Source organism: Lampetra fluviatilis, chromosome 2, assembly GCF_964198595.1.
Source record: "Lampetra fluviatilis chromosome 2, kcLamFluv1.1, whole genome shotgun sequence".
Lineage (NCBI taxonomy): Eukaryota > Metazoa > Chordata > Hyperoartia > Petromyzontiformes > Petromyzontidae > Lampetra > Lampetra fluviatilis.
The window spans coordinates 17,005,160-17,020,580 of NC_136276.1; the positions used below are offsets into that span (position 1 = coordinate 17,005,160).

General features: G+C 45.2%; 1 protein-coding gene across 2 annotated transcripts in view; it reads right to left on the minus strand.

The window, feature by feature from the left end:
- Positions 1-353: 353 nt before the first annotated feature.
- LOC144937925 (diamine oxidase [copper-containing]-like) overlaps positions 354-15,421 on the minus strand; it is a 37,334-nt gene continuing 22,266 nt past the window's right edge. For both annotated transcript variants that reach the window (XM_078865549.1, XM_078865540.1), the window contains exons 3-7: positions 7,611-7,711; positions 5,284-6,947; positions 2,760-3,045; positions 950-1,082; positions 354-646 (exon numbers count right to left, since the gene is read on the minus strand). In XM_078865549.1, the coding sequence (XP_078721675.1) occupies positions 359-646; positions 950-1,082; positions 2,760-3,045; positions 5,284-6,901 (2,325 nt within the window). In that variant the 5' untranslated portion in view covers positions 6,902-6,947; positions 7,611-7,711 and the 3' untranslated portion in view covers positions 354-358. The remainder of the gene's footprint in view (positions 647-949; positions 1,083-2,759; positions 3,046-5,283; positions 6,948-7,610; positions 7,712-15,421) is intronic.

Genomic DNA, 15,421 nt, shown 5'->3' on the forward strand with positions numbered 1-15,421 from the left:
TTTGTAAAGACTCCCAGTGCTGAGAACATCTGGAGGCTATAATTCCGGCCAGCACAAATGACACATTGACAAACAAATCGGAGCTTATGCAGGGTATTTTTCATGGCATCAATCCACCTGCATATATAAAATTATTACCACTGTGGAGAAAAGTGAAATTTCCACATCTGGCTCTAGGGTTGCCAAAGGATATGATGGCTGCCCAGAAACATTTAGCTTTATTTGAGCATGAAGAAACCTCGTTTTTATTTCACGATAAGCTGCTCCTTCATCGACACTACAGATTCATTTTTGCTAATGAACAGTTTTTTTGTTATAAACACTATATGCGAATCACTGCAGAGTTGCTGTGCGCTTTTTACACGGGACCGCGCGTCCCGTTGTAGGTGAGCGGCTGAATGTCGGGCAAGCAGACGCAGGGCTCAGTAGGGCTCTGCTCCGTCCACCAGGACACGCGCGTCTCTCCCGAGCCAGGGGGCCCTGGCCGCAGGATCACGACGTCCCGCGAGGCCACTGATGGGTCCTCGTCGTAGAAGTTGAACGGTCGGAAGAAGAAGCCCGCGCCGTTGCAGGCGGTGGCTGTGTTGGGGACGTCCTCCGAGTGGGGGATGTGCACGAAGCCCACCGTCACCCAGGCCACCAGGTCCTGCCCAGCGGCACGGCCACAGGCAATGGCGTTAGCACAACTCTATAGACTTGAACTTCTTTCGCGCTGTACAAAGCCAATCCGTGCTGATTGCACAAGTCTCCATTGCATTGCTATATTTCAGTTTTACGTGACATTTTGTGGTCATGTTTCACCTTTCTTAAAACCCCGAATCTGTCAACCCAGCCGTATAAATGGGTCACGTGTGGTGGTGTAAAGTGTGGATGGGTACACGCTGCCAATGAAAATGAGATGTGCTTTTGAAGGTAATTTAAGTAAGAATCTAAATCTAATGCAAGCAACCTGATTGACAATGTTCTCATTGTCATTTATGAAGTCCTGAAAGTAAACGGCAGGAGCCCAAGGGTCATGTTGATTGTAGATACTTCCACTGTGGAGCTCTGTCTCCTTCCGTTTTGTCACCGCTACTTGATACCTTTGGCAGAAATGAGAGGTATGCAAACAATGGTGATTACAGGAGCAACATTGAAGGAATGTCAGTAGTCTCAGCACATACGGACATACCTGACACGCCAACCACCATGATCATCAGCCATCATCTACCCACTCTCTGTTCCTGCGATGGGATAATCCAGCTACTGTAGCTCCAGTACATGAGCTTATTTCATCAGAGAAACAAAGACATACATTTAAATGGTGATAACATTAACCAGACTGCTGATTTGCTGATGACATACAATATGAGTGTTAAACATATTCTTAAACACATCTGATGCATGTGTAATAAAACGCGTCGACGACAAGGGACTGTGTCCCCATCTCTTTATTTATTCGTTATAGACAGCTCGCGTTCCGCTCTCCCGGTCACTCCGCGGCACGCCGTAGAACTGACGTCCCGCTCCCGCGCCGCTCTCACGCTTCCCCAGCTCCCGCGCACCGCTGGCAGACGGCGCGCTGGGAGCTGTCTCCACGTGGCCGATGGCTCGCGGAGAGTCCCGACGTGGCCCAGCTTCCAGATCCCACCAACTGACCACGAGCCCCTTTTGGCTCCCCCTTATATCCCCTTTCCACGTCACCCAGACTCCGCCCTTCGCCACACCCCTTAAGAACCTTCCAGATAATACCCCTCCCTTAACGCCTCCCAGCTCCGCCCTTAGACCCTGCCCCCGATGCTTCGTGGCGCCCGATTGGCTTAGGGGCTGGGGCGGTGAAACCCCACATACGCTCGCATTACACATGTATTGGGAGGCTAAGAATTGATTATAATCACAACATTCATAAATCGTTACATGCCTTGTATAGCTGAAGTGATGAGCCCATATATTCCTTCTGTATAAAAATGGGTCGTAAATACTCTCAAGCTACATGCATAAAATCATACGTGTAAGAATCAATTATCTTCGATCAATATGCATTGTGTCATCCCGCTGGACGACTTTGATATTATGTTGCTATTATAAAGACAACTCTATGATCTACGATCAATATGCGTTGTGTCTTCCTCCCACTGGATGGTTTTGCGATTATAATTTAGCTGTTATAAAGACGTCTCTATGATCTGCACGTTATGATATTTCCGGTCATCTTCTTTCGCGCCTAACTTTGATCTCATTCGCGAATCTCATGCGAAAGCAAAGCTGGGTTGCCCCTATTTCCTCTCTAGGTGGCATCGTGAAAAAAATACGCTCTATTTTTGTGGGCTGCATCTGTTCCCTAGACTGCTCATGACCCTCCTTATTCAAGATTGTCATGGATTCTCGGAAGATTCTGGTAACCTTAGAGTCTTTCTTTTCACTGTATCTACAGAATCATGGGTAGTAATAATAATGGTTGTTCTGCAGATAATAGGATGAGAGTTGTTGATTGATTTACAGATAATTTCGGTTGCAGATAAGGATGCATATAAAATGAGTTTTTTTTCTTTACACGTTATACTATGAAAAAGGGGGAAAACCTATTCTTACGTTATACCAGACTGTAATAGTACATTCACTGCAGAAATTGAGTGACGAAATCAGCTTATGTGCAGGAACAAGATAGTGTTCAATCACATCACTGACTTGGAAAAAACCTTCACCTCGGCGGTTGATTGATCACGGATGATGACCACGATGATTCAACTGTGCTTTGCTTAAAAAAAAAATATCTATACCTGCTCCACGCAACGCTTTTCTCCTCTTCGTAATCCTCTGGCAACAGGGGGTTTCCGTGGCTCGTGACCTGCACGCGATAACCACGCTGTGTGCCCCACTTGTTTAAGGCGTTCTCGTTAAAGAACACTAGGTATGGAAGTCTGACGTCGAACTTGAAGGCTGCCTCCGACTCTGTCTCCTTGAGGTCGTGCTTCACGCTGGGCATGACCTTGGCATGCTCTGGGCTCCAAACGACGGTCGTGTTCTCAAGCTGCAGGCTCACAGTCTTAAAGCTGTTGCTTGTGCCTGTGGGGCAAACGGTAAGCAGCAGGTCATTGTTTATATACGCAGTGTACTGTGTACGCAGTGTACTGAGTACGCATTGACGTGTGATGGTGATGTTTTTTTACACGCTTTCTTTTAACTCACTCTGTTGTTGTCATTGTTGTTGTCATTGTACCCTCAAATCTTGGAACTCAATTTTAAACCACTTCCCAATGCGGTATCGACTGCAAACTTGGTATACTTATGTCATACTGATGACAATACTATATTGTATCATAAAAATATATATATATATTTTTACACATATTTTACATGTTATGTTTCGACTTGGGTCTAATTGTCCATGGTCAACTGACGTTGGCTGTAATTGGCTACAGTCCCTTACGCTATGGCAAGCTTCGGGACCACTTCCTGGAGTCGTGGAGTTCTGCCATTACTAGTACATTTCATTAAAAAGTGTTTTTCAATATTACTTATTTAAGTTTGAAGAGGCGTTACCGTGTACTCTGAAGTTAAGTTAATGTATACCCATGGTGCTATTGTTCAATATACACCACTTAATATATTTGTTTTGTACAGGAGACCAATATATATTGTGAGGAAACCAGGTGTAAGTGTAAAAGGTAAAGTATTTTTTTATGCATTCAGGATGGAATAAAATTTGAGGTGGCTCACAGAACTGAGTACTGAATCAACACTGTTGAGATCCTGAGTTGAAATCTAGTTGGTTTCTAGTTCTGAGAATTTAAACGATCAGTTTAACTTTGAGGCGACAAAGGCATAGCAGGATTATGAGAAAATGCGACCCATACTGTGTAAAGGGTAACAAGAGCCCTGGAAATATATTTTTTGGAGAAGGCCTGTAAAACTAAATCTCTTACTTAGCAACTCTCTAACACACCGGGTCCACTGCGTCTGCAGAATTGTATAATGGATTCTGCATCTCATGATATGAAAGCAAATTTAGAAACATTTGGGGGGAAACAAGATCGAACTACATCAAGAGAGAGAGCGAGAGATCACCATGGCTAATGCTATCACTTGTTTTGCAATTAGTTGAAGTCCATCTCTATGACTTGTACCGTAAAAAAGCCATTACTTTTGCTTTAAGCACCTTTCTTGCAACAATTAAATTAAGCTCACTACTTACCCAAAGCGGTTTGTGAAATCCATAAATACTGAAATTTTGTGAAATACATAAATACTTCATCATTAGACCTCTTTTGCCATTACCAAAATATAATAATAATAATAATAATATTTTGGTACTGATAGTACATCGTCTTTGAGCTGTATGCCTTTTGGGGTCCTTTGGTCGAGCACCAATTGGGTCGAGGCTCAAAAGAAAGCCGTCCCTTGGTGTGGACCAATCAGTTTCAAGCACAATGCATATATTATCATAGTGTTTTTTTGTTTGCATTTTGACTGCAAGTATTGTGGTTAATGCAGACATGAATCCTTGTAAAAAGGTTTCAGTTTTGTTGCCAGAAAAAAGGGGAAAAATCCTATTATTACATAAATACTGACATTTGCCCTGTTAACATATTAATTGACCCCCTTATCACAACCCCTGTAGTATACACATTACTTCCTCAACTGCAGACATTCCTCGAATACCTACACATTTCACTGCCTTTAAACACTTTGGATAACGGTGCATGGGCAACATCATGAACTGCTGGCAAACTTTGCTTTTGAACTGCTTTGTTTAATGCCCTACTGTCCATCATCATCTAGAACATGATAATAATCATTGTTGGCATTTACATCATCATCGTTATTCTCTCATCCATAGGACATCGTAGATATTAGGATGTGTTTAGCATCTGCCAGCAACCACTTCCACGTTCCTCTTATCCACTCATAAAAAGAAAAATACAGGAATATAATGCAATTAGTTCTCATCGCAATCTATAATGGGTAGATCCTATTTTCAGTACAAATGTTCAGATAAATTAAAGAGTTGACCGATGTACAAAAGTAGTTTGTGTGAATTTAATGTTGGGTTGCCGATAATAGGATTTGCGGATAAGAGGGTTGCGGATAAGATTTACTCTATCTATATTATACGTCCGCTCATTTTAATGGTACTCTACAGAAAATAGAATTGTTCAGAAAAACAAGTGACAATACAATGCTGTTCTAACGTAAATGCCCTTTAATCACTTTCAACATATGAACACAATCATGGATTAAAGCTATGCGAGCAGTTTTGTAAAATGATACATGCATGGATAATATTGATGAAAATAAACTCACCCACTATATCCATGTCCAGTTTGTAGTTTATCATGTGCGTGTGCACATTGCCAAGGACGTGGTCAAATATTTTGTTGCCATACTTGAGTCCATCCCCAAGGAAATACGTCGCCACAAGGTACCCAGTGGGGTGAATCTTTGCTTCAATTACTCCATTCTGGTAGAAAATATAGTCCACGACGTAATCGTAGTTGTATACTGTGTTGACACTCCTAATCACGAGTACATAGTTGACCAAGCCACCATAGAACGAGTAGCCTCTTCGGTCTTCGTCCTCCAAGTGTCGACGCAATGGCACTCCTGTGTTGTGCTCGAAAATGCAGATGGAGTTCGGGTATTTCAGCGGCTTCTCTGAGTTCACAAAGTGATATGTGTCCAGGTACGTGGCAGTGTGCGGGCAGTCGATCCCCTTCACAAGCTCAAAATTGTCGGCACCAAAGTGCCAACCTGAGTCCATGGCTCTGAATAAGCTTCCTATCGGATCGTTGCCAGTATAGTATGAGACGACATCTTGGAGGCCCATCTCATAGACAATTCTCTCACCGTTGTACTTGATGTCAAATATCTGAAGCCCCATGTAAGAGATTCTGAAAGCGAACGTCCAGGGCATATACTGCACAAAGTTCCCATCAACCCGGTACCGGTGGCCCTCGGGCTCGAACTGCCGCGGTCCCGTCTGAGACGTGTCTGCTCTGAAGGCTCCGCGACGATTATATCCCGATGATTCTCGACTGCTGTCACTCAGCTTTATCTTAGTAATAGAACCTTTGTCATATTTTGTGATTAGCTCTTCGATGCTTACAAAATACTGGCCATGGTAGTAAACCTTCTCCACTGCCCATTTTGCGATGTTTGAGCTTTCATGATTTATCAAAACGTGAAAGCCTACTGGGTGCAGGTAAAACCCTTCCAATTGTCGGAGAAGCATTACCCAGGACCGCCTTTCTCCTGACTTCAATCCTTTTGGTGCCACTTCCCCAACGGTTAGGCATTTTTTTGTACAGTTATGATACGTATAGCCATAACTCTCCTCCAAAATATGGTTCACTTTTTCTAAAGCTTTTGGTAAAAAATATGTGTACAGAGCCGTGTATTCCGGGATTGTCGTTGGCCGAGAGCTAAAATTAATAACGTGTTTCCTCGTTGATGGACTGTGTGGCCGGTACCAGGTGGGATTCGGAAGCGGGCCTATCAGATATTCTGCAATCGATGGCTGAACGTCAGCTCCGCGGAAAACCACTGCCTTAGCAACTCGAGCAGGCTTGGCTCCTCCATGGTCCAAGTAATGCAAAGCTTCCTTTTTGTCTGGGTTGTAGAGCTCTATCATGTAAATGTAGTTGCTGTTCACGGTGGCTTCTGAAGCAACAATATTGAGGTCATTATGGCTCACCAGAAAGTCCTTGACAGTGGTCAATTCTGTTGGCGTTAGGTCGGAAAATATTTCTATTGCCTTGTAATCGGGTTTAATGCCATTTAGAACAAATTTATTTGGGCACTTCTTGGGAAAGTTTGCATTTACATGCTGGTGAATCAAAACTGATGCCAGAATAATACTAATTGAAACAAATAGTAGGGTAAGAAATACCCATTTTCTTGAAGCTGAATTCATTTCTGACATTGTGCCTTCTGTAGATATGATGTTTAGAGTGTTAATAGGTCTGAAGCTGAAAAGATAAACATTGATGGACATTAATCCAACACATTACACTGCACACACAGGGAGTTTTTGTTTGTTTGTTTATGAATGTTATTTCAATTCAATAGCATTCGCATCGCACATCTTGTGATTAAATCTACAATTTTAAACCCTTTGCGTCGTTTGTTTTAAAATCATTTATCACGGACTTGCCTGGAAGCATACTCTGATCATTGCAGCCACCTTGTGAAGTCATAAAACACCGTTAGAGAAATATTTCCTTCATCTCTGCTAGTGTACAGGTAGACCTCAATGGACGTGAGGGTTACGTTCCTGGAAAATTCCGTGTTGGGCAAAAATGCGTTAGACAAATAATAGGCCTTATGGGAAAAATAGGATTGTGTTCCTGGGCCCGAAATTATCACCCCCTTCATCTTTGTTTTACTATTCTGAGTTCTGTCATTATTGTTCTAAAATATGCTGAGTCACTCTCCATTGCTTGTACGTGTGTACACTCTTTGTTTTCCCGTCTAACGTTCTCCACGAGTGGATGGCTAGATGCATGCTGCAATGTGCACGTTTGCATTACACTGTTGTGCTCATTGAGTGTGTTACATTACCGTACGAAAAACATACACACATGCAAACATTCATGGTAAATAAATCGTTCTCACAGTCGATTTGTTCACACCTTTCAACGGATGCAGTACTCTCACGGCACTACCTTTCGACGCAGAGATTAGAATCTTCGTGGCGTCAAACCGTGTCGAGCCAAAATATCATCCCCGTGTTCTGGAAAATAACAAATTAGGTAAACCTTGCAGAGCCGAACGGTTTTCCTGTATATACAAACTTGATCATTTGGGTCTGTCAATATACCTTAAGGGAGGCAATGAGTCCAACACTGCTGCATTAAACTGTAGCTTATTGAAGTCAAGTCAAGTCAGCTTTCTTGATCACATACCCATGCATACATGAGGTACATGGCAGTGAGGTTTTTTGTTCCCATGTCGCTCTCTCTCAGCTTGTGCAAATTAACAACATTGCAAACAGCAGCAACAATATATTTTTAATATATTTAAACATTTATAAAAAAAACTAAGTAAAATCGCTGTGCAGATGATAAAAGTGACATGTGCATAGCAGAAATAGGGTCCCCTGCAGGTGAACTTTATACATTATCTTGTTTTGTAAAATGTTCTCGTTTGATAATTGTTTTTTTACCCTTCTATTTGGCAACAAAACTGACACCTTTTTACAAGGAGTCATGTTTGCATAGACCGCAATACCTGCAGTCATAATACAAACAAAAAACATAACTCTGATAATCTTCACTGTCCTTGAAGTTGATTGGTCCACACCTGAGACAGCTTTCCTTAGAGCCTAGTCTCACATGGGTTGGACCAGATGATGCCTCCCAAATCCACAGTGTTGCGTAGTGACCACGGTGTTATTTTCATTTCTGACACAGATTAGTTTAAAAAGAAATTATGTAATCTGCCGTAGACATGTCCTGTGCCTATAAATCCATTTTGTCTTAAGTTTTTTTTAATGCTAATTCGAAGTTTATAATGAAATAGTTCACAAATTATCACATTTTAGAATTTACTTAATCCTCTTCTGTTTCAAAGATTAACAGCTACTTTGGCATCACGTAAAATGTTTACCCGAGTTAAATGTTTAGCATCTGATTCAGTTATTATTGGGATTGCTAGTGTATATTTACATATGGAGGAAGCTTTAGATTTAAGTGGCAGTACTAAACACGAAGCATTCATAACCGTGTTACTAATACAGTATGTGTATACCACACACGCAATACGGCATGCCTTCCATGTACTTTTTCGTACGGCCAATGTTGATGTGGACTGCAGGGCAACAGCTATAGCTTTACATTGAGGTGATTGAGCCAGATAATAGCATCAAAGTACATCGGTGTGATGATGCCTCTTTTTGTATTTGTGAATCGGGCATGTACCGATGCACACATCCGTGCAATATTTATACAACATTTGAATTTATTCCATCTCCCTGCATAAATAATAAAGTCACTTATAATGTGCCTCCATTATCGTGATTTTTGTTTTTGTTGAGTTCGTGTGCATTCGTTAGTGAACGTGAGTTACGTTTGTGCACACCTGGTCCCACACGGTTGGTGTAATTTAAAATGTCCGAGACAACTTTACAGAAGTGGGTAGATCACGTTAACAGGGTCATCTTAACCGGGTCATTGTAGAGTCCTTCAGGTATCCACTGTTTCAGCACACGGTGTCTTCGGCAGGGGCTAGGCAAAGAGTGTCACATAGCAACCATTTCTCTATTCTCATGCATATTATTATGCACGTGTAACTGCATCTGTAAAGTAAATTGGTTGTGATGTGTGTGAACCCTTCGACATACAGCAAGGAGTAAAATATGTTTTTTATTCCATTGATACCCAATTTTCAATATTTTCATGTTGTATTGTATCTATACAAACTAACACGTATTTTATTAGTGAAATAGCTATGCTGAGGCATAACATTTTAGAGGGATGGGATTCAGGGTAGTTTAACAATATTCATGCGGTACACAGGATTGTAATATTCTATGAAATAAAGAAACATGTTTAATACAATAAGCGCATTTATATTTTACCCGTTTATGTCAAGATAATAAATGGCCAATTACGAATCTCTGGGCCTCACAATGTACATTTGAGATGTTACAACACAAGTTAACGACACGAGTCTTTTACGTGGCTTACTGAAGCCCTTGCCCATTGTGTTGGTGCCTTTGTGCACTGTAATTGACATTTTGCCGTGCACTAATTCTAGATGATGGACTTGTCATGAAGAGCAACATAGTAAGACCATGTAATACGATTTGTACGGTGTACACGCAAATGCACGTCCAGTCAGCTACCATAAATACTCATAATAACACATAATCTGTGAAGCCAGAGAGATAGGGTGGATACAAGGTTTGATACGGTCCTTAACACCATGGGGCCTAATGAGAATTACATTTCAAATTGGCAGGTAAACAGTTACCCAAGAGTAAGCTATTGGGCAACCCTTTCAAATTCGGGATATTTAGTGGTGCAGAGCCTACCCAGCCTGTCGCATGTGTAGTGTGTCGGACGAGGCACACGCAGAAATCTGGAGGCACCACACTTTATTATAACAGCGAGCCTAGGGATAACACAACGCTTAACACAACACTAGAATGCAACACTTGGGAAGGGACATCTATACTAGACCCCTATGGAAGAGGTCCCCCTATTCCTCGGTCCCTATAGCCGATCTCCCGGCTTCCCATGCCGCCGCACCGATCGCTTCCCAAGCTGGACTGAGTCCTCCGCTCCACCCCCGTTCCTCTTCCCTCCCCCGAGCCATGCCCCGGGCCACCCCCGGCCACGCCTCCTGCTCGATCTCTCAAGAGGAACAGGAGCCAGCGTCACATTTCCCCGGGCCCTCACATCCGGGTCCCCTTAACTCCCCTGAGCCGGCATATCCCCTCTCTCCTCCAGCGACGGGGCCCCGCCAAGCAGGGCCCGCTTCCCGCAACGTCTCCGTCGACTCCGTGCAGAGGTACGTGCGCTCACTCATATAAATCGTGGGTGCTTCCCGCGTACACCCGTAGGGACGCTACTTACGTCCCTACATCACCCCCCCTTTGTGAAACTCAGCCGTCCCAGCCGACCAATATTAAAGCCCCAGATGGGGCCGCATCGCCCGTCTCAATATGATGGTGTACCAAGGACGTGCGGCCAATATCATATTTAAACTTACTGAAGATGTCCGAGAATTCAAGAAGAAGGGCACGTAACGCAGACCTCTGATCCTTGGACAAATCAGGGCTCTCGGCACACAGAGTCTTGACCCAGGCATCATCGCCGCTCTCTCTCTGCTCCGCAGCTGCGACTAATCTCGCGGAGTTCACTTCCACGGGCTGTTCATCCACTGGCGAAGCATGAGCCAGAACCGTGCCCTCTTGTGTGATTATGGGTCCCAGACGCGTGTTTAAAATTTGAATAAAGGGTTGCTGGTCGCCCCTGACGATCGTTTGAGCCCCCACTAACATAAGGCTACGACTGACCTTGTTGGCCGTTGTTAAAAGAACACCGCTCTAAGTGACGTTTCGATCAAGTTGCCTCCTAAGGCGCAAGGGCACAGGCATTTGCGCCCCAGGAGGGATCGAGACCGTCTCCCGCTCAAGGGCCCGAATAACAGCATTAGCCTTCACTAGCCGAGTCGGGGAGGCCAAAAAGGGCATTTTGCGGCCCAACGGCAACTCAAGACACCCTTGGTCAACAAGGATTTTAATGGGCATTCTCCCCAGAAAATCCGTACCTAAGAGGCAAGGCACAGCCAGCTATTTTGAAACCAGTACCGTGCCGGATAATTGAATGTCACCAATGGTCACGGTCGCTGCCATTTGCCCTATAATGCTCAGCGATCCGCCGTTGGCCGCGCAACACGGTACCTTGACCGGACGGAGGATAGCCAATTTAGGTAGCAAGCATTCAAAAATAATTTCAGATATGATGGTGACGAATGCTCCCGCATCAATTAACATCCGCACCTCCATGCCCTGCATGGTGCCTATGACAGCCAAGGATGCCGCAGCCGCGGCCACAATACGTTGGCTTAACGCCAATCATTGACCAGGTCGACGTGACCACCCATCCGTCCCCCGACCTAACGTTTCACGCCCCGTGACCTGACCGGACAGCCCCCCCCTGCGGATCCCCCGCAACGCGCGAAGCGGATGGGTGAGGTGAGTGTGAGGGCCGGGTGTGCGGTGTAGCCCGACTCGCCTGAGGGCCCCATGGGATGGATGACGGTCGTCTGGAGGCAGATGACGTCCCGGAGGCCTGTCCGCGTTCAGTCCGGCACCCCTTGGCGATGTGGCCCAGATGGCCGCATTTTAAGCATACAGCGGGGGACGATCTTGTCCCAGAGTAGGCCTTCGTCCGCCCATCCCGGTTGTCCCTCGATCCCCTCTCGTTCCTCCTCCACCAACTGGCGTCGAGTGAGGCAAAGGCCTGGGATGACTCGACTCCGTCAGCGGCTGTCCCTTCCTCGGCGGGGGCTGCACACACCGCCAAAGGCGAGTGGCGCTTGAGGTTACGGTAGGACTGGAGGAATCTCGTGACCTTTAACGATGTCAATTCGTCGTCGGAGGAGGCTGGCAGCACGATGTTGAGATCAAGGGCCAGGCCAAGCATGCCATCTAAAACCAGGGCGCCCAAGCCGTCCTTGTCCATCTTCGGATACACGGCCTGGGCCAGCGAAATGAGCGAGCTCCGAAAGACCAGAGGCGTCTCCGCCTCCTCCCATTGCCTCATAGCATACCTATGGCACATGCTGGAAGGCAGATCAAAAATTCCCGCCATCTGCATAAGAGCCTGTTGCAGCGTCGCCCGATATTCCGCTGGGATGGAGAAAAACGCACCCAAGGCAGCGTCGTCTAGGGCCGTAGGAAGAGCCTGCAACACCTCCCTGTCCGTCCATCCCACCAAAGCACAAGTCACTGTGAAGCGGCGGCTGAAAGCCACCCAGTCGCCCCCAGCAGCAGAAAATGATTTAACCAAGGGGAGACGTTTCTTTAGACCAGGCCCCTCCGTGAGAGGTTTTGGCACGGCGCCTGAAATGGCGTCAACTCCCTCCCACGCGATGGACAAAATGGTGGCCGCCTGCGAGAGCTGAGTTTCCCGCGCTTCTTGCGTGTGGCACGTAGCAATGGCGGACTCTGCGGCCCTCGGCTCCGGTCCTCTGGCTCGATCCGCCAACTCCCCCAGCTCCAACTCCGCCATGAGCACTGCTACCGCGGAGAGCAGGTCAGCCAGCCGTTGACCCCGCGCTCGTCTGTCTCTTCCCGTTGTAGGTGGTATGGTGAGGTCGCAGGCCCTAAACCCTCTTGGTCCACACCAAGGGCTGCTTCTCCCAGGGCCGTCTGTGGGATCACTCTCTCTTCATCTTCTTCCTCGGAGGAAGTCCTGGTAGGTTGCTGTCGTCTCGTATCTTCTTCCTAGTTTAACCAGTAGTTTCCCTTCTGGCACCAGATGTAGTGTGTCAGACGAGGCACACGCAGAAATCTAGAGGCACCACACTTTATTGTAACAGCTAGCCTAGGGATAACACAGGGCTTAACACAACACTAGAACGCAACACTTGGGAAGGGGAATCTTTACGAGACCCCTTGGAAGAGGTCCCCCGATTCCTCAGCCCCTATAGCCGATCTCCCGGCTCCCCGCGCCTCCCCACCGATCGCTTCCCACGCTGAACTGAGCCCTCCGCTCCGCCCCCGTTCCTCTTCCCTTCCCCCGAGCCTCGCCCCGGGCCACACCTCCTGCTCGGTCTCTCGAGAGGAACAGGAGCCAGCGTCACATGTCCCCGGGCCCTCACATCCAGGTCCCCTAAACTCCCCTGAGCCGGCACATCCCCTCTCTACTCCAGCGATGGGGCCCCGCCAAGCAGAGCCCACTTCCCGCAACGTCTCTGTCGACTCCATGCAGAGGTACGTGTGCTCACTCATATAAATCGTGGGTGCTTCCCACGTACACCCCAAAGGGATGCTACTTACGTCCATACACATGCATATAAGTGATAGATAGCCTTCCATTTCGATGTGGCTTGAGACAGCTGCTGTTGATGTGCAGGGCCAGTTCATCTCAGGGGCAATTAGCCTTACAGAAGTTTAGTTGTGCCCCAATGCTGGCTCTAGTTGATGACAGACCTATCCCACCATGTACTATAAAAAAATAAACGAATTTCCAATTTATATCACCATCCCATAACACATGGGTGTTTCATAAAACTGAATTAAAACATTGCATTGGCTGTTGCTATAATTAAAAGTACTACTCATCACACTTCATAATAGTGCATTGTTTTTCACTAAACCGTCTTCACAACCCTGCTTTATTGTTCAATTTCTATGCTATGGTAGGGATACGTGAAACACTACAACTGAAAATTGTTTCATGCCCACAGCATTATATAATAATGTGTTCTCATAGCCTGCTAACAGCTCGCTAACATATACACAATGCGTAGTTCTAGGGCAGTTCCCCTATCATATGATGTTATTGCAGAGCTGACATTAAGCATGAACATGACGGTAATCAAAAACACATGTTTCGATTATCAGCAGCAGATGGGGGTTTGAGTCGAGAAGAATGTGATTTTAGCTCTGATTGTATCACTGCTCCTTGCCTCCAACGGGTTCAGACATTAAGTAAAATATCAAATCAGACATGGGCAGAAAACGAGCTCAATCCAGTTAAAATAAAAAGCTTTCCCAGAAGTGTTAATTAAGAAATATATGATGTGGGAAATGGTTAAACGGGCCGTAAGGAATGACTGCTGAAAAAATAAAATACAGAATTATGCTTCCTGACTCAAGGGAGCAATACAGCAACACTTATCTCCATTATTCGCAAACCTAAACCATTTCTGGTAAATCTTGACTTAAATCTTTCGTGACTGCAGGAATTCATATTCTTTGGGTCTTTCTGGTAATTCCACATCCCCATGGTATGAGGAGGGGGCAACTTATTATTACAGCGGAGAGTCGCACATATTCGTCTGAGTAGATTGGTACAGCAGAGAGGTGTACATATTAGCAATGGTATACGTGTGTGTATTGGTACATGTGTATGTATGGGTATATGTGTATGTATAATGTGTATATGTATTTATAAGGGGGGGTAGGTGGGGGCTGCAGCTGGGAGGTGTAGTGGAACAGTCGTTCGTGCAGTGACTGCATTATGAACCGAGTGACCTGAGTTTGATTCCAGCCACAGCTAAACATCGATGGTGAGTGATATCTGAACTGGCCCTGGGTTCTCCCACTCCTTCACCGAACCCGCAACGACCAGCGTGATGAAAATGCAAACTTAGACATGTAAGATTGTAACCACAATGCCAAACTCTCTACCATTGATTAAAACATGTATATTTTGGGAGAGGTTGATAACACGTAAAACAAGATAAGGTGGTTAAACATTAAATTGTGGATATGCACACAAATGTTTGATGTTTCTTGGCGTAAATACATTTCACAAAATCTTAATGGTGGATGTTAGTTATTTCCATTGAATCCTGAAAACTGCAGTCTGAACTCATGAAAATTCAATGCAAATGCTTAAGACTAGTGGATTTGTTTAAACTGATAGAGCGTGCACACTGTCTTGCAAGCACGTGTATGGTGTCTATTTTGCAGGCTGTAGAAAAAGCACAAGCGTCTGTAAAGAAGCAGCACGAGCACACATGCTGACCAGATGTGCCAGTGCTCATCAGTCTGAGGTTTGTGACCCCCATTTGGGGCCATGAGAACCAATCATGGGGTCACGAGGCATTGAAAACATCGTGTAACAAATGTATAAAAAAATGTTCCTGGGTAGTACGTATCATTTCCTAATTGCTTATGCTTCAAATATACAGAAAATGGATATTATTCCCCACAAACTTTGCTTTTGTGACCAGAATTTTGATATTTTGAAATGTACCTATT